The 27,638-nt window shown below is 37.5% G+C and overlaps 1 protein-coding gene across 1 annotated transcript in view; it reads left to right on the forward strand.

Moving 5' to 3' along the window:
* LOC306884944 (atrial natriuretic peptide receptor 1-like) overlaps positions 1 to 27,638 on the forward strand; it is a 103,543-nt gene that overhangs the window by 52,061 nt on the left and 23,844 nt on the right. Inside the window, exons 6-10 of the mRNA XM_079441204.1 lie at positions 22,334 to 22,428; positions 22,534 to 22,669; positions 23,996 to 24,080; positions 26,555 to 26,675; positions 26,777 to 26,851. Coding sequence (XP_079297330.1) covers positions 22,334 to 22,428; positions 22,534 to 22,669; positions 23,996 to 24,080; positions 26,555 to 26,675; positions 26,777 to 26,851 — 512 coding nt within the window. The remainder of the gene's footprint in view (positions 1 to 22,333; positions 22,429 to 22,533; positions 22,670 to 23,995; positions 24,081 to 26,554; positions 26,676 to 26,776; positions 26,852 to 27,638) is intronic.

The following is a 27,638-nucleotide window of genomic DNA, read 5'->3' on the forward strand; positions in this document are numbered from 1 at the left end:
TGAGAGTGCAGGTGTAACAGCTCGTGATTCACAGCACAAACTGCTGAATGGAAACGCCATTACTCATGTTTCAGCAAGGCTCTGAGCAGAATAGATCAGCACAAGTATCTAAATTGTGTTTGGACATTTATTTTTAATGCTACTCAGCTGTCTTATGAATGCATCTTTTTTCGGTTCCTGCCACTTGAGTCAGTAGTCGGTGCGGCCACTTTGATCGACTTTGATCAGATTATTAGTGCCTCAGATTGAGCTGCACAGAGATGTTCTGCTCCTCCGGGTGTCTTTATCTTTAGATCGCAGGTGTCTCATTCAGCTCCAAAATGAGATTTCTGGCAAAGAGTGAGTTTGTTTAAAAAAAGCAAACAGGACACTAATGGGGAAGAAGAAATGCCTGTCGTTTCTCCAGTTCTCCAGCCTGTGTCTTTTTCCGTCTTCTCTCTCTTTCTGTCTTTTGTCTGCCTGAGCTCATTAATGAGCTGTGTTTAGTTTGCTCTGCAGCTTGTGTTCAGTATCCCCTTAAGGGTCCAACCAGCACCAGTCTAAGTACAGCACACACTGCCAATTGGCAGTCTTACCCGTCTTTACAACAAGGTCCAACACCCACAATCAAGTCACACTCAAATCACAGAGCCGTACATCTCAATGATTAGAGGAAGGCATTTAGAAAGGAAATAGGCTTTAGAGGTAAATTATGGCTCAGTTTAGACCCTTAAAGTCAGTATGGGTTTAGATCTTATATAACTTGTTAGCTTGCACAACACGTTTTTTGTGTGCTTGATAAAGGGATTCGTAACAAATCGATCCTGATCCCACACATACACATGAACCGCTGTGTGTGTGCATTGATGTGTCAGTGTGTGTTCTGTGTTTGTATCTGTATGTGTTTGTTTCACATAAGCATGTTGAAATAGAAAAAGGAAAATAGAAAAATCTAAATGAACAAATTAAAGAAAGGAAAAGAAAGAACAAATAAACAGTAAGAAATAACAAATTTGGAGTTCTTTAATTCCACTGTCCACGCAACTTTTCTGGCAGAGTTCAGCTCCACATCTGAAGATGGTCATATCGAAGTCTTTAGGAACATTCAAAAATTACAAGCACGTGTGTTGGATTAGAGTCAGAGCTAAACTCAGCAGGACAGCAAGCTCCCCAGGTCCTCAACCGAATAGCTCTTTTATGGCATGACGTGTGTTGTAGTGAAAGCTTCAGCCATGCTTGGGGCTCCTGTCCTCCTGTCTCATGAACAATAGGTTCCACCAACAACCAGAACTTTTTTTTTTCTAAACCAAAATTTAGATCTGGATAAACAAACATTAGAAAGAACAAACAAATGAAAGGGAAATAAGAACAAGTGTACAAGGAAACAAAAGAAAGAATGAACATTTCTAAGAATTTGGAAAACCAAGCAACTGATAGGAAAATAAGAACTAATGCAAAAGCAAACAAATGAAAGAATGAATATAAGCTAAACAAATGAAAGGAAAATTAAACTAATGAAAAAACAAAAAGAACAAACAAACGTATAAATATCAGAAAGAAAAAAAAACAAATGAATCAAAAATAAGAACTAATGTAAAAACAAACAAAGGAACGGACAAAAGTATAAATATCAGAAATACCAAACAAATGATTCTAAATAAGAACTAAAGCAAAAGCAAACAAACATTAGAAAGAACAAACAACTGAAAAGAAAATAAGAACTAATGCAAAAACAAACAAAAGATTGAACAAGAATATAAGTATCAAAAAGAGCAAACAAATGAAAGGAAAACAGAACTAATGCTAAAACAAACAAAAAGGTAAAGTACATATGAACAAATAGTAGAACAAAATAATGGAAGGAATGTAGTGCACAAATATTAGACAAAATGAAGCAAAAAATAAAGAACTAAGAAAACAAAAAAGATACAACTAAAAAAAACTGAAAGAAGCAAATGAACAAAAGATATTTGTACTGAAGGATCCTGCTGTATCAGTCATGAGCTGTAAACACATGGTGATTCTTATTCTTGTTTGCACTTTTTTTTCTATTAAAACAGCCATTACAACAACACATAGTCCTTGAAAAAGACTGAATCTGTGGATGTAATAACTATTCCCGTTCTCTCAACAAAAAAAACAGTGGGCTTCTCTGCTGCTGTGAGAAGCATTATTGCATATTCAGTCACTGATGTAACTAGGAATTACAGAAGCTTCAGTCTGGATCCAACCCTTAAATGATCTGAGATGACCGAACACCTGTGAAAAGATAATGCCAACCCCACAGAGGACCTCGGAGGATGCCAACGCTCAGACAACATACAGAATTACCAAATTTTGCAATAAGTTAAATATATTAAGGTTCTGCAATCTATAAATATATTGTGGAAACTTAATTTCCTGTAGAGCTGCTTTGCAACGATTTGTATCGTAAAAAGCGCTATACAAATAAACTTTTTAGGGGGCGTGGACGAGTCTTAACTTTTATAATGAATATCTCTTTGGTTTTGAGACTTTAGTCTTTGCGACTTTAGGGATCTCATCTACGCACAATCAGCTTGTAACACTCTAAAGAGAAAGGAAAACTTAATCACATCATATGGCCCCTTTAAATTTGAAAACCTGTGCAATCTTGATTAAATATATCAATCGATTAACAGCACCAGTCTTTTTTATTTCTGCTTTAGAATCTTAGGAGAAATATCTGCGATAAAACTGTTATGAATGCATGCATTTCCTAAGTGCTTTTTATTTTCATCACCCACTCGCTCTCATCCAATCAAAGCTGTCCTCTTTCTGCATTTCCTTGTTTTTGTCCTTCCTCATCTGATGTGTATTAATACAGGTGTGTGGGCAGGACAGAGTATCTGTCTATATAAACAAACAAGGTCATCTTTTTTTTTTTTTGGTCCTGAAACATCTGTGTCCTCCTCGCAAAGGTTGTCATCTGCAGACCCATCTCCTCTACCCATCCTGCCCTGCTCTGCCTCTCACACGGCTTTCCTTGACCTCTGTCTCCTCTCTTCCTTTGCCACAGACCTGTCAACCTCCTCTGCCAATTTTATGTTCTCACTCCATGTTTCACAATTTCATCCTGTGTCTTCCATCATGTGCTGCATTCAGTCCCCTGCATTCTTCTCCAGCTTTCTTCTTCCAGTTTGGTTCCAGATGTTTCATCCACATGGATGTCTCACGCTCTCAGTGTGTCTCTTTTTGGTCTCCATGAAACATCGTTTTTGCGCTCCACATGACTGCCTGCCTGGAGGAAATCTTTGAGTTTAGAATTCGAGAGACTCCTTTATCCGTTTCAACACTGATTTTTTTTTTTTAAATTTGAAATCCCTTTAACCAACTGTATGGAAGGCCGTTTCTGCACTGAAAAAAAAAATGTATCTCACAATTCAGTTTTTTTCTTGCAATTGCAATTTGACATCTCGTTTATCCCAGAATCGTGAGACTGGGTGTCAGAAGGCTGCTCTGACATGAACATATCCACAATTCACCCTCGATAGCTTACTGAGAAGAGAGTGAAACTCAAATTCAAAGCATATGTAGTTCAGTAGAAGTGAAATCTGCGGTCCTGAAAACCATGTAGCAATTTTAGAACATTTTTCAAAATTCACCACAAAACAACATGTGCTTAAAAATCATGATTTTTATAACCAGTAGCGCTGAAACCTAAATCATATACTTTTTATACACCACTGTAGACGGTTTTGTTTTCTTGTTGTTGTTTTTTTGTTATTTTTTTAAGTCTCTTATGCTCAGCAAGGCTGCATATGTGATCAAAAGCAGCATACAGTTAAACAGTAATACTGTGATATTATTTTCATTACATTAATTCATTAATCATTTTGAAGTAACTGTTTCTATCATTACTTTCTATCGTTAAGCATCATTACTCCAGTCTTCAGTGTCACATGATCCTTCAGAAATCATTCTAATATGCTGATTTGCTGTCCACACTTTCAGCCTTTAGGGATGCACGCAAACAAGTCACAATGTTTCCTGCAGTGCTGAATACTCTTTCCGAGGGAGAAAGTGCTAACTTGGAGAGTGCTGGGAATTGTTTTGCATGTTCCTTCCACCAGACCAAATGGTTCTCCTCACTATCAACAGCAGCAGAGAGCAAATGAGACTGTAGCTCAGTAGATATGGCCATGTATTGGAGACTGGAGAGAGATGATGGTGCTGGTCTGTGTTCCTCATCCACTTTAAAGAAGCTGCCCAGTGATTTTTTTTGGTCTTCTTTAGTGCTGGTGCATTTTGGTCTTCTGCTTGCTCTCTAATAGTCACACTCACCGATGGTTGAGGCTTTTAATAAAACAAAGGTAAAAATTTAGTTTACCTCATAAAATGTGATATACTATTACTAGTATAGTAAGGTCTGTTTATTAATGTTAAATTAATACTGAAAATGGCCCAAACAAAATTATATTATATACATGGCACACAGTCTACAATTATTACCTTCATGACTGTAGATATTGATGCCATTTCAGTTCTCAAATGAATCTTGACGGCTTCAACTCTGTCTTCCTTGACGTACTTAAGCTTGAACCTGGGATCAATTCATCAATTACAGAAGCTACGTCAAGCAACTCTTGAGTCTGTGGATCATCATATTTCTCATTCAGGTAGTTAAGGATCATCTTCTTGATTCATTTTGACAGCTCTGTTTCTCCCTCTTTCTCTGCCAAGTTTTTATTGTTGAACAAATGAAGAACAGGCTTCACATATGATACACTTACATATTGCTCTCCTGAAAAAGCATCAGTGAATCCAGCAATAGGAGAAATGGAGTTGTTGACCGCCTCAAGGACTTCTACATCCTGCCATGTGGGGACAAGGTGTCTGGCTTTCCTGTCTGCGGAGAGAACACAAGAAATGGCATTCTGTTGTTCCAACACCCTGGCAATCATTGCTTGTTTTGAGCTCCACCTCATTGGATACTCAGTCTTGAGCTTGTGTTGAGGTAACTTGAGCTCTTTCTGGGCCTCGAACAACTCCCTCCTTCGTCTCCAGCTATAGGAGAAGCACCCCACCACCTTTTTGCAGACATTCAGTGCACGGTCAATCCGTCCATCTTTCAAAGCATGTTCTAAACACACACACACACACACACACACACACAGTTTACTAAAGCTATACATTTTATTTACAAATAAGCAGACAAAATTTCAAATTACAGTAACATAGCACAAATGATAATATAGTTGTAAAAACATGTTTATAGATAATAGTTCACATCAAATAAGAGCATTATTAGTATTACAATATATAAAACACAGAAGTTGTTGCATGCTACACTGTTCTATCACTGAATGCATTATAATCGAGGAATGGATTTGAAAACCCCTGGTCTGCATATATCATTAGACAAGTACTTCAAATATTTCAATGGCATAATAATGGTATTGTGTGTACATTTTTTAGATAAATGAATATTAAGTAAAGCAGGCTACTCACCAATTGCTAGGTGCAGCCTGTGTCCAAAACACTGGAGTCTATTCCATTTATTTATAGCAACAGCGTTCACTATATTTGCTGCGTTGTCTGTTGTGACACAGACTTGTTGCTCCTCCTTTAATTCCCAGGCAGCCAGCATCTCTTTCAATCCTTGAGCAATCGCATCTCCAGTGTGATCTTGTGGAAAATAGGACGTTTGCAAGCATCTGCTTTTGAGCTGAAACTCATCATCAATGTAATGAACTGTTAGGCTCATATGTGGTTCCATAGTTCTACTCGACCATAAATCAGTTGTGGTGGAATAGAACTCTATTTTCTGCAGATCTGATTCAATCCTTTCCCGGCATTTTGCGTAAAGTGAAGGTAGCGCAACTTGAGAAAAATAATTTCAGGAGGGGATGACATCTCATTTGCCTCTTAAGCATGAAAATAATGTACTTTTTTTTTTTTTTTTTTTTTTTTTTGGTAATCGCGGCTTTGAATGATTACGTAATCGTGGCATCCGTAATCGTGATTGCGATTAGAAATTCGATTAATTGTGCAGCCCTAAGTGACAGTTTGATTTCCTCAAGGCAATAGGCAGTAGTGCAGAGCTTTTAATAAATGCATCGGTGCGCAGCACACTTATCTAATAGTGGCGTTAATGGCTGTGTGACAGAGTTCCCATAGGGAGGAATGATAACGCTGAAGCGGCGTGCACTTCCATTACTTTAAGTGCTTCCCGCCTCGCTCTCTCGCTGTCCCCTCTGACCTTACATTATTACCCACGAGATCCAGGTCGTAAATCCACTGTGCTTCTTGTGACCTGAGCTCAGGTCAGAGGGCAGGAGGTCACTGATGAGATTCTTTTAAGGATCTGCGGCCCTCAGATCAGCATTCGTTTCCATGCAAGAGGACGTGGACTAAATCCTCTCAAAGCAGCGATGGAGGAGACACTCCAGCAGAGAGAGGCTGAGAGATGATGGGATTGAGATTCAGTGGGAAACTCTGAACGGAGGGAAAGCTGAGATGCTTTACAGATGACATTTTTGGAGTACGTTTTAGGGTTCTTCACATATATTTAAAGACCCCTTAAACCAAAAGGTTAAGATGTTCAATATTGACCAAACTTTTTTTTTTGCAATGATTTATTTTTTGGACAGGATTTGAACAAATGTTTCAAGCAGCTCCTCTCTTAATATATTTATGAAATCGAAGAATAATTAATATTTAATACTAAAGTCTGCAAAGTGATAATATGTTAAATATAGCCCATATTTCTCTTGTCCAACATCTTAATTTCACTTGTTTCTCTGAGCTCAGTCTCCTCTATAAATGTACACTACTATTAAAGTACTTTTTTTAGTTTTTTAGGAGGGGAAATTAATGAATCATTTTATTCAGCAAGAACACATTAAATTGATCAAACATGACAGTAAATGCATTTATAATGTGTCAAAATATCTCAGTTTCATATAAATGCTGTTCTTTTGAACTTTACATTCAACAAAATTCAACTTTACAAAAGAGTCCTGAAAAAACTAAATGTATCACGGTTTCTATAAAAATGTTAAGCAGCACAACTTTATTACTGATAATGATAATAATAATAATAAATGTTTCTTAAGCAGCAAATCAGCATATAAGAATGATTTATGAAGGATCATGTGACACTGAAGACTGAAGAGTAATGATGCTAAAAATTCAGCTTTGCATCACAGGAATAAATTAAATTTTAAAATATATTCACTTAGAAAGCAGTTACCTTAAATTGTAATAATATTTAAAAAAAATTATGTATCTTTGATCAAATAAATACAGCCTTAGTAAGAGTAAAAGACTAAAAATTTAAGTGGGGTTTTTAATTTTTTTAATTACTTATAAAGTGTTATGACTATGATGTCTTTAAATGTGTACAGAAGCAGATCAGTAGTTTTGGAGCAGAGCTTTAGTGTCATTTTGTAAACCAACTACAGTTATACTTTTGAAAATAGCTCGCCTGGATATGTTGATGGTGTGCTAATCAAGACATAATTGCAATGAGTCATAAAAGTTGTTTGATACGCATGCTCGTTGAAGCGTAAGCGCTGCAGTGTGGTAATATGATCTGAATATTGTGCGGAGTCACGTGGGTTTGTGTTAAACCGAGTGCTGGCACAGACCTTCATCCAGCATATGCTAGTGTTTAGCTAAACAGCACATTCGGTCTGGATGCTTATGCAAGAAGCTCTCTGTTTTACCCAGTGCAGTTCATTCTCTAGCATACTAAACCTTTAATTCTATTTATCTTATAATTATTTTTCTTTTTAATAAGGGGCATTTTTCTGGAAACTAGAAGTTTCCAATGAAGTTCCACTCATGCAGTTGTTGAAAAAATTGTGCATTTGTTCAGTAGACGTGGTAGACAATCAAAAGCCTATCAATAATTTAGTAATTGTATCTTGTTTTTTGACAATGTTTAGTGCATATTGGTGTATCCATTTATTACTGAAAAAAATTAATTTTATTTGGACTACAAAAGCAATTGGCAAATGCATTTCAAATGCAATGTAGTGTAATTTCAAATTTGTAAATTGGTACTTTACTCTGTTTTTAGGGTTATGCTTCATTTTTTGCACAGGAAACCACAGTGCAGCTACTCTCCCCACAGTTTCCCACAGCGCTCTGCAATCCATATGGAAGCAAACTGTTTTCCTTTTTGAGTCAAAGCTCATAAACATGTCAACTTTGCATTGTAATATCTCCCATTCTCCGCATCCCTTTGGAGTGACTTCTCAGCTTTCCTTTCCTACATCATGGGTTTGCTGAAGTCAAAGAGATCATCTTCCCAGTGGCGTAATCCCTGTAGCCCTACTCCCTGGCCTCTCTCAGATTTCTTCATAAATTAGCGCCATTTGGTGTGCATGTTGAAACCCACATCCCTCCATCTCACCCCCCTCACCATCCATGAGGACATCCTTTAACCATCTGCAACAGACTGTCTATTGACATCCTCTTTCTCTCTGGGGCTCATCTTCCCTGCTCTTGTCTCGCCTGGTGTCCCCACTTTTTCAGAAGAGGCGATTTGATCAGGGGTGAGCCTGTCAATCACTCTCCTCACGTCTCCATGGCAATTACATTAGCGCCCACCCACAGCTGAGGCTGGTGCGATGTCACTTCCCCAGATGGACCCTTGTTTCCCATTAGCAGGGATTTTTCACACAGGAACAGACCCCTCTGTTAGGACCAGCTGTATTTTTCCACTGACCTTTTTCTTTCGGTGTGCGTGTATGCACATATGAATATGCTTTACATTACCTGTCGCTTACGCTTTATGGGTTTCTAGCTTCATTAATTCTTCAACGCTTCAGTAAGCCCCCCCCCCCCCCCCCCCCCCAAAAAAAAGCTGATAAAATAGTTTTTAAGACTTAATTCGGATCAGATTCATGACCAGAGTTAATTTTGAACTACAGTAGATTTAGTCGACTAAAATCTGATGGGTTTAGTTACAGTGTAAAGCATTTCAATTAAGCATTTCTCTAAACTTTTAAAAACTCCATTAACTAAATATTTGTAGAGAAAACGTCCATTAATTGTTTATATGAAAGATTTTAAGATTTAAACATGCAATATCGACATGTTTTCAACTGCTTTGGCATAACATTCATTCTGACTGGATCTCTTCCCAATTTGCCTATCTTTAACATTTTTGTCTCGGTTTTATTTGTTGACAAAAATGTTGTTGTTTTTTTTTTCCGATTTCGTTATCGTCTCTTTTTCATCCCATCCGTGAAAACAATGTTGACAAGAATTGATGAAAATTATTCACCAACAAAATGAATATGTTCAGAACAATAATCAAAACATGAATGATCATAATCTGAGTCCATCAGTACCTCCGTCGTGTACCTCTTCGTCTTCGCGGACATCGACAGTGTTTTTCTCAGTAGCATTAGGCAGTTTTGCATTAAATGCTGCTGAATGTTTGATCGTGCTAGCTTACTGTGCATAAACAAATTCTGGGTTTGTCCCAAAAACCCACACTTGTGGTCTTTGCACTTGACCAGTTGGTCTACTTACATGATGTATTTTGTGTATTTGGCTGAAGTGTTCAGGTGGGTGTAAATTTTCCAATGGGACACACTACAACATCTTGTAAAAATGTAAGTAAAGTTTTTACAGAGCTTTATTTACACATTTTGCACATTTAATACTCCGCGCTATAAAATAAACTTCTAAATTTCTGTTCAGTAGTCCATATGTCAATTTAACTGTGGTGCTTCTAATAAAGTGATAAAAAACAGTTGCAAACATTTTACAAAATACACATACTCATCTCCGCAACAATAAAATGTGCAAAACTTAACATTTTACACACATGGTATTTAATATCTAAATTCGGGGCACGTGAGTTTCTGAACATGATGCATGATGTGATATGCTTAGCCTCAAATACTGCTCCAAAGCGGTATTAGAGATACAGTGTGGATTTAGTGTGCATTAAGGGCACTGAATTTTGGCCTTTTTCAGACCTGGGAGAGTCTTGTGCATTTCCTTCCTGTCACATGTATGTGCTCTCACGTATTCAAGACCACAAGTGTGGGTTTTGGGACAGGCCCTCTGTCCACTCCTTCTGGTTAAATCTTCTTCATTTATTTCTGGATCTGGAGATGCTGTACTATTTTAGAAGATTTGTAACAGCGCCCCCTAGCATATAACCATGAAAACACAGATTGCCAGAATAACTTGTCAGTGGCAGGGAAGCACTGTATTATAAATGATGGAAAATCTTGTTAATGGTAAGAAAAGAGTCAATCAGTTTGATTGTCAGTGTTGCTTTTCCACCTGTTCACATATACAGCAACTTTGTCAATAAAGTTCACTGATTTTCCATATATGATTTTTAATTATATCATATATAGAACATTGAAAGGATATAGACTATTGGTAGTCACCCAATTTATGAGAATTGAGAATTTACCTTAAAACATGAGAATTTACCAGGCTAAAACATTTATATCTATCTTCACATAAGAAATGAGAAACAGCGCTCACAAGCTGTGGATTTGCTGTTGGGTCCAGGCTGGTTTCCACTGCCAGGAACAGCACAATGTTTGGCTGGGTTTCCCAAGTTTTATTCTTATCATTAGATCCCCTGACATTTTAATATAATAATACGTGTCCAACTTTGATTACCTCACTGTGACTGCGTGGCAAAACACTCAAAGAGTATCATCTATATGTAAATGTGAGTGTTTATGGAAATTCAGAAAAGTCAGGAATCTTAAATATATACATATATGTATGTGTATTTATATATACAAATAAATATATACAGTACACACACATATTATGGAAACAAACTTTTATTTTGGATACGATTAATCATGATTAATTGATTTGACAGCCCTAATTTCTATGGACTGGGGAGGAAGTTTTGAGTTCTGTATAATGTTGTTTTAACTCAAAAGATCTAGCGATTAATGATTGCTCAATATATGACCCATTTACATGCTTGTTGATATGTAAATATGGCATGTTTTTGCCAATATGCCAATACCATCCTTGATTAATTCAATTATATCTACAATATTTGTATCATACCATGAGCTTTACATGATATTATGGCCATCTACTGTACCAGCGGTCCGCTTTTCATTCTCCTCCTTGTATTCACTCTGTTGGTTTTGCTCCAGGTTGCACTCAAGTCTCCTGCTAATCAGCTGTGTTCAGCAGTAAATACAGCCCATTCAGTGGCTATGCTCTCCTTATCGACCTGAGCACCAGACCTGCCTTGAGCACCTCTGGGCTGCTCAAAATCCCGTTCTGTGTGAGAAGCTGAAAAAGGAAATCTATTCCCCTCTGAAGAGAAATCAGATCACAACTATATTTGACTCCACAAGGAACGTTACTGACAGAGTTTGTTTTCTAGCCGGCAAATGCTATCGACAGTGTGAGGAGCAGTCGTGCTGTGAAGTTCTTATAATAGGCAATCAAATCCACTTGATATTGACTGAGGACTCAAAATCATTTGCTCTTAAACAATTGAGATCTAAAATCTTTCTGTCTGCTCATTCTTACTGACTCTCTACCAACCATCAATTCTGAGCTCTTGCTTTGTATTGGATACCCCATAAAGAGTCAATGTTTTTGTATGTTGCTTTGGTTATAAAGTAAGAAAAAAATATTGAATGCATCTTTCTTACTGGTTTGAAGTTGATCCATGTGTGAAGACCTTTTCACATAAACTCTGTCAATGTTCCTCAGTGTATTAAACTCAGGACACTATGATTTCAGCGATGTGGAAAATGCAGATGGATTTACAGAATGGAATTTACTGTATAATGGGGAATGTCACACAATTTGGATGAATAAAATAAAAGTTTGCTTTAACTTGAAGAAATTATGACAGAAATAAATTGCAATTGTGCAGTAAACTGTACTTCTCAAACTATAAGAACAACTTTTTCTTTTTTTTTTTTTTTTTTGAGGAATATTACACTCATGTCAAATTTTTTCATCCATGTTTTAATGTAAACTGTCTAAAAAAAAGTTTTGCCAGTTTGTTTGCCAGAAAACTTTCAAAATTCATTTAATTAAAAAAAAAATTATTAATATTTTATACATTCCTTTTTATTACCATCATTTATGATAATAAATTAGTAAAACACACATTCCAGAAGAACAAACAACACAGAAATAAAAAAAACGAATTCAAATCTTATGGCACTATTGTCTTTAAACTTTTGAAAAATGTATTAGAAATCCTTTTATTTATTATAATTTAATAAAACTATTAGAACCAGACAAAATAAATCCAGAATTTGGAAAACAGGCCTTGTAAACTCCATGGAGCAAATCATTAAACAGCACTATATTGTTTCAACTTTGACCCATTTGGAAGCACAGCCTGTTATTACTGGACATGTATGAATTCTAAGTAATAATTGTATTTACAGTTTTTACTTTTTTTTTAAATTGCTGCCTAGCAACCTTCTTGCGGAGGGTGATGCGACATGTTGCTTGTGTTTCAAGGTGCATTTCCCATCATGCAGATCATGTGAACAGGATATATTTTGGTCAGGGTGGGAAGAATATAGATTTAGAAATGTTCATGCTTTTTATATGTCTTAATATGAGAAGACCCCACTTGGTCCATTCCCACACCCAAGCAAACCATCTGAATGTTTTATAAGCCTCTTCCCATGATTCAGTCCGCAATCCCTCTGGTGACATTATGAAGTTCTTGTGTCTTGTGATGGTAGGATTTTTTTAATGCACATTCACACATGGTCCCACATGTTCAAACTTGCATGCATATGCTGTGTTTTTGATTACCAAGAAGAGAAAAATGAGTTTACCTATTGAAATCATTTCATAAAAGGACACACTTGGTGTTTCTGTTGTAAATGGTTTGCAATGGTTCTTGTTGTTAATGGTTTGCAGTAGGGATGCAGAATATTATCGGACCAATATCGGAATCGGTCGATAATGGCTTTAAATGTAAATATCGGCATCTGGCCGATATGAAAACGAATGCCGATATGTCTTGCCGATAAGAGGAATACATTAACTCACATGTGCTCAGGTTGTCATGTCAACAGTGTGGCTCATTCTTGAAGCAAAGTTTTGCCTTGATGATTAAATTCACTGTTTTGGATGGCTGCATTTAGACTGAGAATGCACTTACAGAATGACACATTCGGTGTGCGATAGAGTCAACAGTAATAGCACTTGCAGCTGCAGCAGTGGCAGTCTCCTCCGGGTCCTAATGTCCACTCAGTAAGGAGTTTTAATTCCGTAGGGGGCTCTTGTTGGCCTACTTCTAATAAAATGAAAACAAAAAAAATACACAAATAATATTTAGACTGTGTTTCTGATTAAATAAAGCAGTAAGTGATACCATAAAATCATGAGTTTGTTTTGATTTAAAGGTCAAAATAAATAAATATAATAAAACCCGATACTTAAATTAAAATTTTATATATACGGATGTATTCATTAATGTGTAATATGTTATATTTTTAAACAAATTATAAGCTCTAAATGATTTTCAGAATTTTTACAAGTCTTTTACTTCAGACCATTTACAAATGTTAAATCTTAAAATAAAATGTTAAGGTTACAACTGCATCTTTCTGAAAAAAAACTGCGATTTTAATATAGTTTATTTATTTTCAAATCTTCATTGTACTGCCATTGTAAAATAACTTTGTTATTGTTTATTTAATTCTAACAAATAAGTTATTGTTATAAACTAACCAAAATTAAAAATAATTTGCTTATTTCTGCACAGGAGAGAGACTTGGTGTTGTTTCCAAACAAAAGGAAACATATCAGCATCGGCTATCGGCCAAAATGAGTTGAAAAATATCGGCATAACAGATATCGGCAAAACTCCAATATCGTGCATGCCTAGTTTGCAGTATGAATGTAGAAAAATATTTACTCTTTATAATGAGTCTAGTTACGTGCATAATCTTACACCACATACAGCTGAAATATGTATAATATTCTATGAATGCCATAAATGGACTTTTATTAGGAAAAACTATTTGAGCAAAATACTTAGTGTAACGGAGTGACAGAAGAGTGAGGCGTGTGGATCCATCAAAGAGAGGCAAAGAGAGATAATCCAGGCAGGGGCAAACACAATCCGAAACAGCAAAACAAAGGGTTGAACCAAGATACACAGGCTAGAATCAAAACAGGCAAGGCAAGGCAAGACTATGACTATGAAAACTACGATAGGCTCCGTAAGTTAGCTATCAGCTAGGGTTGTGATATGTGCTTACAATACTCAGCGATGACAGAGAAGAAGTCCAATGCTTATAAAGCGTGTCTGTTGAGATCAGGGCTGCGTTCAGCCCCGAAAAAAACGGTGCAAAATGTTTATTAAATGGAAACGGTGATGCGTTGAACACCCTGTTCTGATGCAAGTGTTGCAACTATGGCAGCTGAGAAGGCCACTCTGTGTGTTCTTTTTGAAGAATTTTCAGAGCCTGGTGAAATCGGTATAAATACATTTTTAATACTGCAAAATACGCTCGATGTTAGAGTCACTGCCCTTGCCGTCCAGAATAAAAGAGAACATCCCTAACGAGCAAAGGGATTTGTGGAAACTGTGGTTCCTAATTATTGTGATCCAACATTTGCCTCGCATATCAGGATGAAAAGAAATTTCAGGTGAAGGATAATCCACTTCTTACCTCCGAGACTGTGTTATGATCTATATGACCTTATTATTTTTATTGTGAGTATTAGGCTTATCATTATTGCTGATCACTGTTGTTGTGGTATGATATTGTAATATTTACCATTATATAATCAGAGGAGCATAGAGAAGTTTATGAAAGTGTCACTCCACAATACAATAGCAAAATACATAAATATGTATAGTATTTTTATGTTACATTAATCAGTGTCTAGCACACCTTCCTGAGTAAAGGATATGGACCAGAAGACATTGCAATTACTACATATTTAGACAGACTTCTATACATGTGCTCTTATTATTTCAGTTATTTTGCCTTTAATGTAAATAAACATGTGCAAACAATATACATGCTCTTGTGAATTTATTTAGATGTTAATTACATTTACTTACAAATTCATCATCATCATGTTGATATGCTATGTTACTATAAAAACTCTTACTACAAACATGTCTTCTAATATCTTCAATTATTGCTTATACCGAGCTGCAGCAGACACATATTACATGACCTCACTTGGACCCATTGTGCAATCTGTCTCTTTAATACCACGTGGTTTATATACACGTTGCTGCTGATTGGGCTGACATTTTTGACACACCCATCAAACAAGAGAAAACGTATCTCAAACCCCGTTGCACACCGTTTCCAGGAAACATGTCATTCAACCCGGAAACCGGAGCAAAACATTGGGCACCGGTGTGAGCCTGAACATGCCCCAGCTGTGTAATCAGTGCAATGTGTGATTGGTGGCAGCTGTGATCAGTGCAATGGGTGATGGGAAATGCAGTCCGGGGGTGACGTGCAACAGTAGTGTAGTGCAAGAGTCAATGTGGTGAGCGATTGACCTCTGGTGGTGAGTAAACGGAAGTTCATAGACCGGATTCGTGACACTTAGATTCCACTTTGCAGGAATCTCCCTTGCTCTTAAAACAACAAAAAAGACTTTGTATAGTGGCACAGCATTTGGATTTAATACAGTTTATCAGTGACGTTCTCTTGCAGATTTAGGAGGAACATAGGCTGGCTGTATGACACTCTCATTTGAGCAGAATATCTCAATAGAAATCACAAAACTCCAGTCTACATGTTTGTTGATTTTTTCAGATCATCAGTTTCTCAAAGCAGAAAGAGCACATACACGTAGTTGCCAGGTTGGGATTATTTAAACACTTGGCAGAAAATGTATCGATTTAAGATAAAAGTTCTGAATGTGGAATCGAAACTCTTGACAACTCTTGGCAACCGCAAATATAAAAGCTTATGAAAGCATGTTAGTTCAAGATCATGAAAATGTCAAATGAAAATTAAATGCAGAAATCGGGATAACAATTAAAATACAATTTTGGTGTATTTCCTAATTTGTGTAAAATTTGAATAACCATATTTTTTACACATCCATTTTTAATGATCATACATTTAATTTAGCATTGCTATTATTTTACCATAATCTTACATTCATCAGATACTTTTATTTTATATTGCATTCCAAATGTATACAAGATTTCCTTTTTAAATGAATGAACATTTACATTCATTCATTTAGCTTGTGCTCTTTTTTCTGAAAGTAAGCTCCTTGTTTTTTTAGAAACAACAAATCCTTCATGTCATTTCCCTCTTACTTCACTGCTGTTATTTGTAAATACCAAGCTAATTAGAGTTGAAATTAAAGGAAGAAATCCATGCCAGTGGATCCATGCCACGCAAGAGGGGGTCTGTCAAACTATAACTAACGCTGATGTCTAATTACATAGATGCAAGCTCATAAAAATTGTTTTCCTCTGAAATCAATCTAACTAAAGGGACTGTTTCAAATAGTACACGCTATTGCAGGCTTCAGTAACCACTCTCCTTATTCATTCAATTTGATGCTGCAAAAACAGGTACACTCCGGCTCAGATATTGAGGAGGGAGGGAACTATGTCCTCGATCAGAGAGACAAACACTCCTGAGCATGCACACATGCACGTACCCCCACTTAGCACACATACACGCAATGAACAAACACACTCTATATTGGCGGCCTCAGTGAGTCTCAAATGGAAACCGTACGGTGCCGTTCCAGGGATGAAACTCTATGCTGCTTGCTGAACCTGGCTCTCCACTGGGACCATGGGAGCCCAAATCACCATTACTGCTGAGAAAGATGTGCATTCATGACAGCTGTTTTAATAGAGTCTCTCTAGACACAACACTGTCTTTGAGTCTCTTTATTCAGCATTGATTTCTTATCACAGTCTTGGCTGATTCTGTCTTTATTGTGTTTTCCGCGTCGCTCCGTTATCATTTCTACTCCATTAACATGTCTTTCTCATCACCATTGCAGTCAGTCTCTGTCTCGCTTCCCATGGTGAGCAGTATTGATCAATATCAACATGCCGAGGCAGTAAAAATCATTCTCCACCCCGCTGACACTGAAACCGATACTCACCGGACTCATGACACACATTTTAACTTCAAGGGTTGAAAGACTCTGCAGCTTGACAAAATACATGTAGTTGTTATGCATTTGAACCCGTTCACACCATTTTGAAACGGAAATTATAAAGAATGCGAGGGGAACACGACATGGGGTAAAGGATTTAAGGAATAGCAACTCTCTGAAGACTCTTATAACTAGAATCAGACTGTTGTGAATCAGCCAAGTTCCACCACAAATTCAGTTATTTTTAACATGCCTCTATACCTATTAAATAGTTCATCCAAAAATGAAATGTAGCATTTATTTACTCATTCTCATGTTGTTCCAAAAATGCTGTATTTTTAAAATACTGTTCACGGGAGTCTTTCTTCCAAATCAGCTTCAGTGCTTATTAGGCATCATCAGAAACCTCAAATGCTATAGGTTCTTGAGTGTTTTGTAACATAATGACGCCAAACCTGCACCATAGGTGACATTTTAAAAATTTAAAATCAGTCTGTACAGTTCCCCTTCAATTCGGCCACTCTACATTGCTTTGGGAAATACCTTTTCCTCGAATACTACTGAAGCCTTATTGAATCACGCCAGTGAAACTGGCCAATGGCGTTCAAGCGCGCGAAATATGAGCGGAAATCTCGCTCTATATAAGGCACTGCTTGTACGTCATTCATTCAGAATCTTTTCCTTCAGCCAACCTTCTACTAGAAGCAAGAAACCGATCAACAAAAAAAACTACTCACCGTGATCTACACGCTGCAGCGGACACGCCTTCTCTTCCCCTGCTGTGTTCCGGTGAGCTTTGGAAGCAAAGATGACTCGTGATTGCCCCTCCTGTGCGGAGCCAATCGAATCTTCTGATGGTCATGAATCGTGCGTTTTCTGCCTGGGTTGCTGGCCCATGCAGAGGCGGCGCTCGGGGGGTCGGACTGCCCCCACTGCGGAGATATGAGTCTCCGGACTCTCAGGCTCTGTGTGGCCATCGTCCAAGGCGATGAACTCGCCCAACTAGCTCTGCCGCGCTCTTCCTCTGCAGCCTCTTTCGAGCCAAGGAGGAAAGTGTGGCGAGTTTCTGATGCGGATCTGTCAGGATCAGGTGAAGAGCCCGCGCCGGCTCAGTGCCCACGCACTCCTCACCCCCCTGCTGCTGGTTCCCTTCCAGTACGCTTCATGACCGCTGATCTCCGCCCCTCCCCCGACGCTCAAGATGTGTTGTCTTTTGGTGCCATGGAGGACACTGAAGAGGAGGAGGATGCCATTTTTGGTTGCAGCGTCTGCGAGAGAGGAGTGGTCCAACAGCCCGCTGGATTACACTGCACCCCATGGCAACGACGAGCGGGACCTCCATCACAGTGATGTCGAGCTCCTAAGCATCCTGTCCAAGGCAGTGGATGAGCTCGGGCTGGAGTGGGCACCTCCTGTTGTGGAACGCGCCACTCACCAGTCGGGTGCATAACACGGGATCCTCCCTCCTATCTTCTGTGGATGGAGCCCAAGTGGGTTATGTCAACCCCCCCCCCCCCACATGGAAGAAGCCGTCGCTACCCATCTCTGTCCTTCAGCCACGGCAAACTGGAGAGTGAGAAACAACGCGTCTCTCCCCTCTAAGCCACTGCAAACCTTGCCGGCAAGGCTTTCTCCGCAGCGGGCCAAGCTGCTTCAGTACTGCACGTGATGACGATATTCCAGGTTTATCAGGCCAAGTTGCTTAAATCTCTGGATGAGGACGGGCGGCACCCTGAAGTGTTCAAAGAGCTCTGGACCTGAGACCGCTGGACCTGTTACGCGAGTTGGAGATCTGCAGGTGCTTTCAATTGACGACTCGTGTATTGAATTCGGGCCAGGTGATTGCCACCTTGAAGCCTAGAAAAGGTTATGTGCCTAAAGTGCTTTCGACTCCATTTAAAGCGCAAGTCATAACACTATCTGCTTTCCGCCTCGAAACACCGACCGGGAGTATCAGTGGTTTCGACTAGGTCGTATACACCCTGTATTGACGCACCACCAATTCAATGCTGTCCCTAACAGTTTATCACAATGTTTTGATATAGTTCACCATGTCTATTAGGACTTGATCACCATCATACTCTGCTTATTGAGCACTGCTACGGCCGTGCATCATAACACATGATTTCATTGAAACAATTTCAACTAATCTATATGTGAAAGCACTGAAGCCGCCGCCGTTTCACATTCTCTGTTTCACTGGAGTTAACTCCGCCCCTGGTGTGATGCGGCATCGTGTAGTTGCCGCGCCCCCCCCCCCTGACTTTTACATGGTTTCAACTAGGTCTGTATACCTGAGCTGTGTTTACCAACAGCAGCAAATATCATTGCCGCTCTCATTACGGCTCTGAATGTGAAACTTGACATACTTAGTTGAGCCAGGCTCCATCGCTGTGACACAAAGCAATGTAGAGTGACCGAATTGAAGAGGAACACTCTCGGTTACTCACATAACCTCAGTTCCCCGAAATGAGGGAATGAGACTTTGCTCTTATTGCCGTGTCACCAAGCTCAGGATCTTAGAATGCCAAGTTGCTTCAGTCAAAGATTCTGAATGAATGACGTACAAGCACTGCCTTATATTGAGTGGGATTCCCGCTCATATTTCACGCGCTTGAACGCCATTGGCCAGTTTCACTGGCGTGATTCAATAAGGCTTCAGTAGTATTCGAGGAAAAGGTATTTCCCAAAGCAATGTCTCGTTCCCTCATTTCGGGGAACCGAGGTTACATGAGTAACCAAGAGCGATCTCTGCATTGCAGTGAAAACGAAAACTGTCCAAGTGAGAACTCATTTTCAGTGTATTTTTTAGCATATTGAGAAATATCATCCCATGTTGTTGGTGTACATATTTTATATTAAATTTTTTTGTTGACTTAAATTATTTTAATACAACTTTTAAATGATTTTAAATCATCTTGCAACCCCCTTGCAAGCTTGCTCACAAACCTAGAGCTATAAATCACATAACACCCTCCTGGCCACCACAGAAAGCCCTCGCATTGTGGTGGTGAGTTTTGCATGGCTCGTGCTATATTTAGGGATTTTATTGAATCAGCATGCTGCTGTGACACAGAGTGTCTGAGTGTCGTATACGGTGCAGCACAGCAGATCTGTGTTGATTTATCACAGGGGCTGTTGAGAAGAGGTTGAGGTGGTAGAGCACAGCAGATGGACCAAACACATCAAAGAACATTCAGTGGCCAGTTAATTTTAAACTCACACACACGCACTTCTAATTTGCATTTCTGAGGCGAAAAACATTCCACCCAAAAAGACCTCTAGATCGAATGAATAAAGCTGACTATGTGACTATATGTGACTAAAATCTGACAATACTGATTTATTTTTTTCTTCAGAATTCTGAGTTTACACCTCGCAATTCTGACTTTCTTACTCTGAATTCTTTGTTTACATATCACAATTTTGAAGTTTTCTCTGAATCCTCAGTTTACATCTCGGAATTCTAACTTTTTCATTGAATTCTGTTTACATCCTGCAGTTCTGACTTTTCTCACAGAATTCTGAGATTACATCTCAAAATTCCAACTTTTTTTCTCTACATGTGTATGCGATCTTGTCAGGTGTCTAAAAACTTTGGGAAAATAGTCAGAATTGTGAGTTAAAAAGCACAGTTTCGTTTTTACATATTTTTGTTTTGCGGCAGAAATATGCTTTTATAATCTAACGCTCTGACTAAAACGAGTTCAGAAAAGTTAGAACACTACCATAAAAGTTTTAAGCCACTTGATATTTGTTGTTTTTTTGTACTGTGGAATATAAGGATTATGAGAAACTGGCCATGGCTTGTTAAATCACAGCCTATTGAATGTCTCTGCAGGGGTTAGCAGAGCCTAGGTGTTCTAGGCTCGGTGCCAGGCATCAGAAAAGTGCAGTCAGGTTATGGGCATTAATTCTGAGTGCTGGGAAAGAGTCACATTGCTGGCAAAAAGCGTAGTGTGCTTGCTCAGTGCGTACTGCATCAATGAAGGGAAAATCTACTGGATAAATGAGGTGTGATTATCTTTTAGCCGCGTTTCCCCTGTGTGGTTTGGCCAAGACTTATTTTCCTACAGGTGCTGTGCATCTGCTGCTGACTGCGTTAGCCTTGTGTTCATCCATCAATGATATTTAAACTGCTACATGATGAATGATTAATGATGTGCCAGTGCAAATTAGACCAAATGCTCAATACAACACTTGTGAAAATGTGGTGTGCTTAATTGTATTGAATGTACACTTAAAATTCTATCAAAAAATACATGCAATACAATAATATAATGCTAAAGAAATAAAAGGTCACTTAAGTGTATGTGGAGTATACTTTCATGACTATGTTTGTTAACACACTTAAAAGGAGTACTTTGAAGTAATGTAAAATTAAAAGCTTTACTTTAAAATACATTTCAAATCATTATATTTTAATAATCTTTTGTCGTGCTTTAAAGTAGTACACGTATTTCAATGTGTTGACTAACATACTAAAGCACACGTAAAGTACTTGATTTTAATTGTAGTGTGTTATTTGATATTACATTTAAAGTTAATATATGTACTAATTTGCAATTTCATCAGTACAAATGTGTAATTACAAATATATTTAAATACATGACATGGAAGTTTCAATTAAAGTGACCACAGTTCACAATATATTTTAGTTTATTATAAATGCTTGTCAGTACATTCAGCAGTATATTTTAACCATATTTTAAAGACAAAAGAAGTAATTATGACATTTCTTATACAGACGTACTTAAGTCATACTGTAGTGGGTTAAAACAAGCACTTCTTTCGCTAATCACATTTAATTTTTATTTAATTGCAGTTACGTGTCTGAAAACATTACATTCAGTTCCCACTTAAGTATATTATTTTAAAGTATATTATTTCTGTAAATACACCGATAATGTTTGGTATAGTGACAATTTTCACTCAAAAATGTCTAGTAAATTTCACAAACAGTTACAAACAGAAAATAACATGTTGAATTTAAAGTGAAATTTTGAAGTAGAAAAACTGAAAAAGTATTTTCTTATAAAACATACTTCAATAATCTTTTTTTAATTTAAAACTTAAAAAAACGTTTTTTACAGTGCATCTTTTTTAAATATATGCTGAAGTGTACTACTTTTTCACAAGTGAATGTTTTACTGCCCAAATGACTAAATACTTTTTGAGTTAATTTGGGTGTCTAACAATGAAGCAAGGCTCAAAATGCATTGCACAGCCTGACACACCAGCTTTTATGTGAACCTCTGATCTAATGTTTGTTTCCTTATCTTGAAAGGGGTTACCGGACTCGTTCAGCTGGATGAGAATGGTGATCGGGAGATTGACTTTGCTCTATGGGACATGACCGATACGGATACTGGAGTTTATCAGGTACAGAGGCCTTCATCTGATCATATACTGTACCTCTTCACATTTAAAATACATTATTGGCTAAACCCATCTCACCGCTGTGGAAACGGTGGCTGTATGTCCTAGATTGTGTCCGTGTATAATGGCAGTCAGAAGCGGATGATTCCAGAGCCAGGGATGAAGGTGTACTGGCTGAAGGGAAGTCCGCCTCCAGATATCCCTCTGTGTGGCTTCAAAAACGACAACCCTGCCTGCCTGGCAAGTGAGTGCAACCCTATATAAAACTCATGTAATAATAGACCTGTATGAAAAGACACCAGACTCCACTATACGCAGCCAAAATCATGTTCCCAAACGTATCTTCCCCTAATAAAATAAATTAGACTCAAATCAATATTTCATGTCCTTGCATTTATAAGTAGCCATGCAATAAGCAAGACATTATATAGTTAGCCATTTCATTCATTTATTTTAATACTGTTGAGATATGTTTTGTGACAATGATTGGCTGACTGTACATTATTCTTCACTTCACTTGAGTATTTTTCAGAATACATTAAGTATACATTTGCATGCATCATATATAGAAGTATAAAATGTTAAATAATGTTTCTCATTATAAGTGAGTGTACTGCAATATTTAAAAGTAGAATCAGTACCTTCTGAAATGAGGATTGTAGTGATGAGTTAATAGATGCAAAAATGTGTATGTGTAAGCAAGATAAAACACTTGGAGTTAATGATTAACGTAATAATTAAATCAAGGCATGTTTCATGTTGTTTTAATGTAGCTCTGTAATGTTACTTAATTAAATTTAGGTTAATAACAGATTCAAAAAATGTGTCTTATCCACTGCACCATCACCACCCGTGATTTTAAAATGTAATTTATTCCTGTGACGTAAAGATGTATTTTCAGCATCGTTACTCCAGTCGTCAGTGTCACATAATCCTTCTGAAATCATCCCATTTTATGATTTGCTGCTCAAGAAACATTTTCATATCAATGTTGAAAAGAGTTGTGCTGCTTCATATTTATGTGATATTTTTTCAGGATGTTTTTGATGAATAGAAAATTCAAAAATCAGCATAACAACAATATACAACTATATGAATTGTTACATTATAACTTTACGGTCACTTAATTGATTTTCAAATCAATTGCTGAATTAAAGAATTAATCTTTAAATAAAAGCGTACTGACCCCAATCTTTCTAACAGCATCTTGCATTAGGGATATTGTGTTAAAAATACTAATATCATCTTCTTTATAAATGTAAGACCATGCATGATGAAAACATGGAAACATACTATACTGCATAGTAGTAATGACCCACCTGAATAAATTTAGTCTTTTGTCATGAAAAATTGGCTTACATTGCTCTCATCGTGCATTTGGGTTTTTGTCAATTTCATAGTTCTCTTTAAAGCAGATTTTAAATACTGACATCTGTGGCAGAGAAAGAAAGAGAAGAGGTCAGAATAAAATAATACGTATGAAATGATTTCAGCAGGTCTTACTGCTGTCTGTGTGAACTATAATGAAATTCAGATGTGTGGAGATTGTTTTCTTGGTTTTGTTCCTCAGAGACGGTCACCATGCACCAGATGATCTCCATTGTGGTGTGCTTCATTTTTATCATCATCGTAACGGTCACAGTCTTCATATACAGGTCAGTTGAAACCCATGCAGACAAACATAATGTCTATACTGAGAGCGAGCGACGAGACGTGACAAAACTAGAGCACTTTAATCAAGCTTTATTGATTATAACATGAGCATTCTCGTTGTGTCACGTCACTGGCCTGCAGTGTAGACATGATCTAACATTACATGTCAGGTGTGCAAATATTGAGCTTTGGGCGATCTGGGTCTGATATTATATCTCTCTGTCTGTCTTTCTCCTCCTCTATCTGTTCCTGATGTTTAATTAGGGAACGTACTGCCAGACCACGACAGAGAAACATATAGCAACTCAGCCTACATCTCCATGACTTCATCACTTTATACCATATGTGACCATGTATCCAGTGACAATGAAACGCATATGATTTCTATTAAGTTCATGCCAAGAATTGCAGCCAAAGATGGTTGTGCTTTATTTAAAAATCACTTTTTCAGCTGTTCTCCAGATATGATGTAGATCCTATAACATTCATGTTATTTTTATTTAATTGCACTTATTTTTCATAATACTTTATTATAAGAGCTATTTTGACATTTCATTTAACATTTAAAAATATGAAATATTTTTATAGTGTTACACACATTTCTACATTTAGTAGTATACTTTCAGAGTTTTCATATGCATATGTTGCAGTCATATAAATTACTCAGTTATAAAAATTACTCACACATTATGATGTATTATGACAGACGGAGAGCCCCATTCAACTTTCATCTGAAATAGCTAAGATATTAAAAGTCATTTTAGAATTTGTTTCTCGTTTTATCTGATGGGCTAACAGAAAATGATGACGAGGTCAGCAATGCCAGTAAAGAAACCAGGATTACCATACGTAACCGTGACGTTCCCTTTCAGTCGTCACTTCGACGTTGTGTCAAAGTTCTGACAATAGGGGTCTCTATACAAACCTCCACAAATGACTGAAGTGTGTTATGAACGATTTTTACCCGAATATCCGGGGCATGACCAGCTATGCAAATTTTGCTTGTCGAAGTGAATAACTGAAAGGGAATGATATTCATTGACGCAGGATATCAAGAGCTTTAATTATGATTCCTAGGACATATGGTAGTGACTAACAGTGAAAACGGCGACAGTGTGTTATTGTCATCCTGAAGCATAATCCAAAGACACAGATGGTATATCAATCAAGTAGATTATTTCATCCTTTCAAATAGCTCTCTCTCACATGTGCCGTGTTGTTCAACCTTAATGTGAGAGAGAGCTATTTGAAATTATTTGTGTATTTGTACACAATCTCAGTTGTATGTTATGGCTGGTCTTCATGGTTTTATTCTGAAAATCATATGTGATCGTATCGTGTCGTAATGGTAATCATACGTAATCGTCATCTTGTAAAATAGTATTTATTTCCTGTGAGATCAGGCTGAAATGGAGAGCCCTGCTTTAGGCTGTCATATACTGAGCACTGATGATCTTCTGTTTCTGATGATTTCATCTGCCTCTTTTTGATGAATTCCAAATTCTCCAATGGGTCATACTACAATTGCTCTGGCAGATGCTGTTGCTCTCTTTCAAATGGCTAAACATCCAACTGCATTTGTACACATTTCCTATATAGAAAATTATATATGTTTTAATAAATTGTCTTATAAATGAAAGAGTCTATAAAAAGTTGATTTCCTGTGCATAAGTATTTTGTTTATACCACAAAAATTTACAGGTAAAATTATTTGGATTTAGGAAGCATTTATTGTAACATTCTGACAAATTGAAATGGTATGAACACAAATACTATTATTTTAAGACAAATTCATGAAAATTGTTGAATAGACATTTAGTATTATTTGTATTAACATTTGTAACACCATTGACAAAGAAGAGAGAGTCTGTCAATAGAAAAGTTTTTCTAATATTCTCCAATTATTTTGTGAGGGCTTCTGTGAAATTAGAATGAAAATTAGTGTATTAAATTAGTTAATATACCATGGTAAGTTGCACATGTTGATTGATGAATTCAATTTTTTAGATGGAAACACAACAATTGTAGAGTAACCCAACTATGTACAGACAGTTAGATTGGTTGTTATGCTCTGTATTATTTTTTTGAATATCTGCATGCTTCAGTTATTATTTGATAATCATGCAACTGCTAATAATAAAACTTAATTTTGAAGTCATTTTCCTCTGAAGGACATTTATCTGTACATGTGCCACTTGAAAGCTGTTTTATCGATATTGATTATTGTTTTACCGATATTGATAATACTGTTGCCTAAATTCAATACACTGTATGCCGGTGCTGACAGTGATGCACATATTGATTTGTAGTATTTAACATTTATTCCAAATAAATGCTGTTCTCCTTTATTACAGTTTTTCATCTGATGTTTTTCCCAGTAGCATCCCTTCTCTCACTGACCCTCTCTTCTGCTTTTTTTTACTCTTCTTTCTTTCCCTCTCTGTCTCTTTCTCTGTCTGTCACTCGGCGGCATCAGGAAGCTGAAGCTGGAGAATGAGTTGACTGCTCAGCTGTGGCGTGTGCACTGGGAAGCCATCCAGATGAGTAACACGGAGAAGGTGCTGCGCAGAGCCTGCAGCAAACTCACCATGTCATTGGTGAGGGGAAACACACATACACATACACACCCTGTCATTTCCAATAGTTTCCTATAGTTTGAGTAAAGCTGCTCATGTCTTATTCATCTCTCCACACACAGAGAGGCTCTAACTACGGCTCACTGCTGACTATGGAGGGAAACTTCCAGATCTATGCCAAGACCGGCTGTTACAAGGTATTCAAGGTTTGGTGGTGAGGGGTGGATGGGTGGCTTGCAAATCTTGTTGGCTAACAACTGTTTCTTTTATTTCCTACCTTAAGGGGGCATATGACAGCCCCTCCACTGGATCACAATTTAAGTAAAATTGTAGTTGCCACTTTTTTAGCCTTGTTAAAATGAAGCATGTTATTTGTTTTTACTTCGTCTGAATGGTATGAAACTTGCTATGTGAAAACACACACACACACACACACACAAAATAAAATTTATAGTTTCATCTAGTGGAAACATTTTTAAAGGGGTCATATGATGCGATTTCAAGTTTTCCTTTCTCTTTGGAGTGTTACAATCTGTTTGTGCATAGATAAGATCCCTGAAGTTACAAAGATTAAAGTCTCAAAACCAAAGAGATATTCTTTATAAAAGTTAAGACTCAACCACGCCTCCTAAAATGGCTCATTTAAACACACCCCTATGTGTCTACGTCACAGTGTGGGAAGATTTGCAAAACACTGACCAAACGTATACGCAAAGAAAGAAGGCAGAACTATTATTCTAGCTGTAGTATTGTTGCGGCCGCCAGTGCCAGCTCCTGGAGACGCTGTGTTTCGTTGTGAAAGCAAAAGTACTTTGTTTGGGCTTCCAAAAGAAATCAGTGGTTAAGTTCTATTTACAACACTGTTCCAGAACAGTTCAACCCAAATATTAGAGTGTGTGCAGCGCATTTTACGGAGGACTATTTCCTGAACCTGGAAGAGTAGCCTACAATGCTGGCGTGCTCAAAGGCTGTTTCTATAAAGTG

Source organism: Barbus barbus, assembly GCF_936440315.1.
Source record: "Barbus barbus genome assembly, chromosome: 19".
NCBI lineage: Eukaryota > Metazoa > Chordata > Actinopteri > Cypriniformes > Cyprinidae > Barbus > Barbus barbus.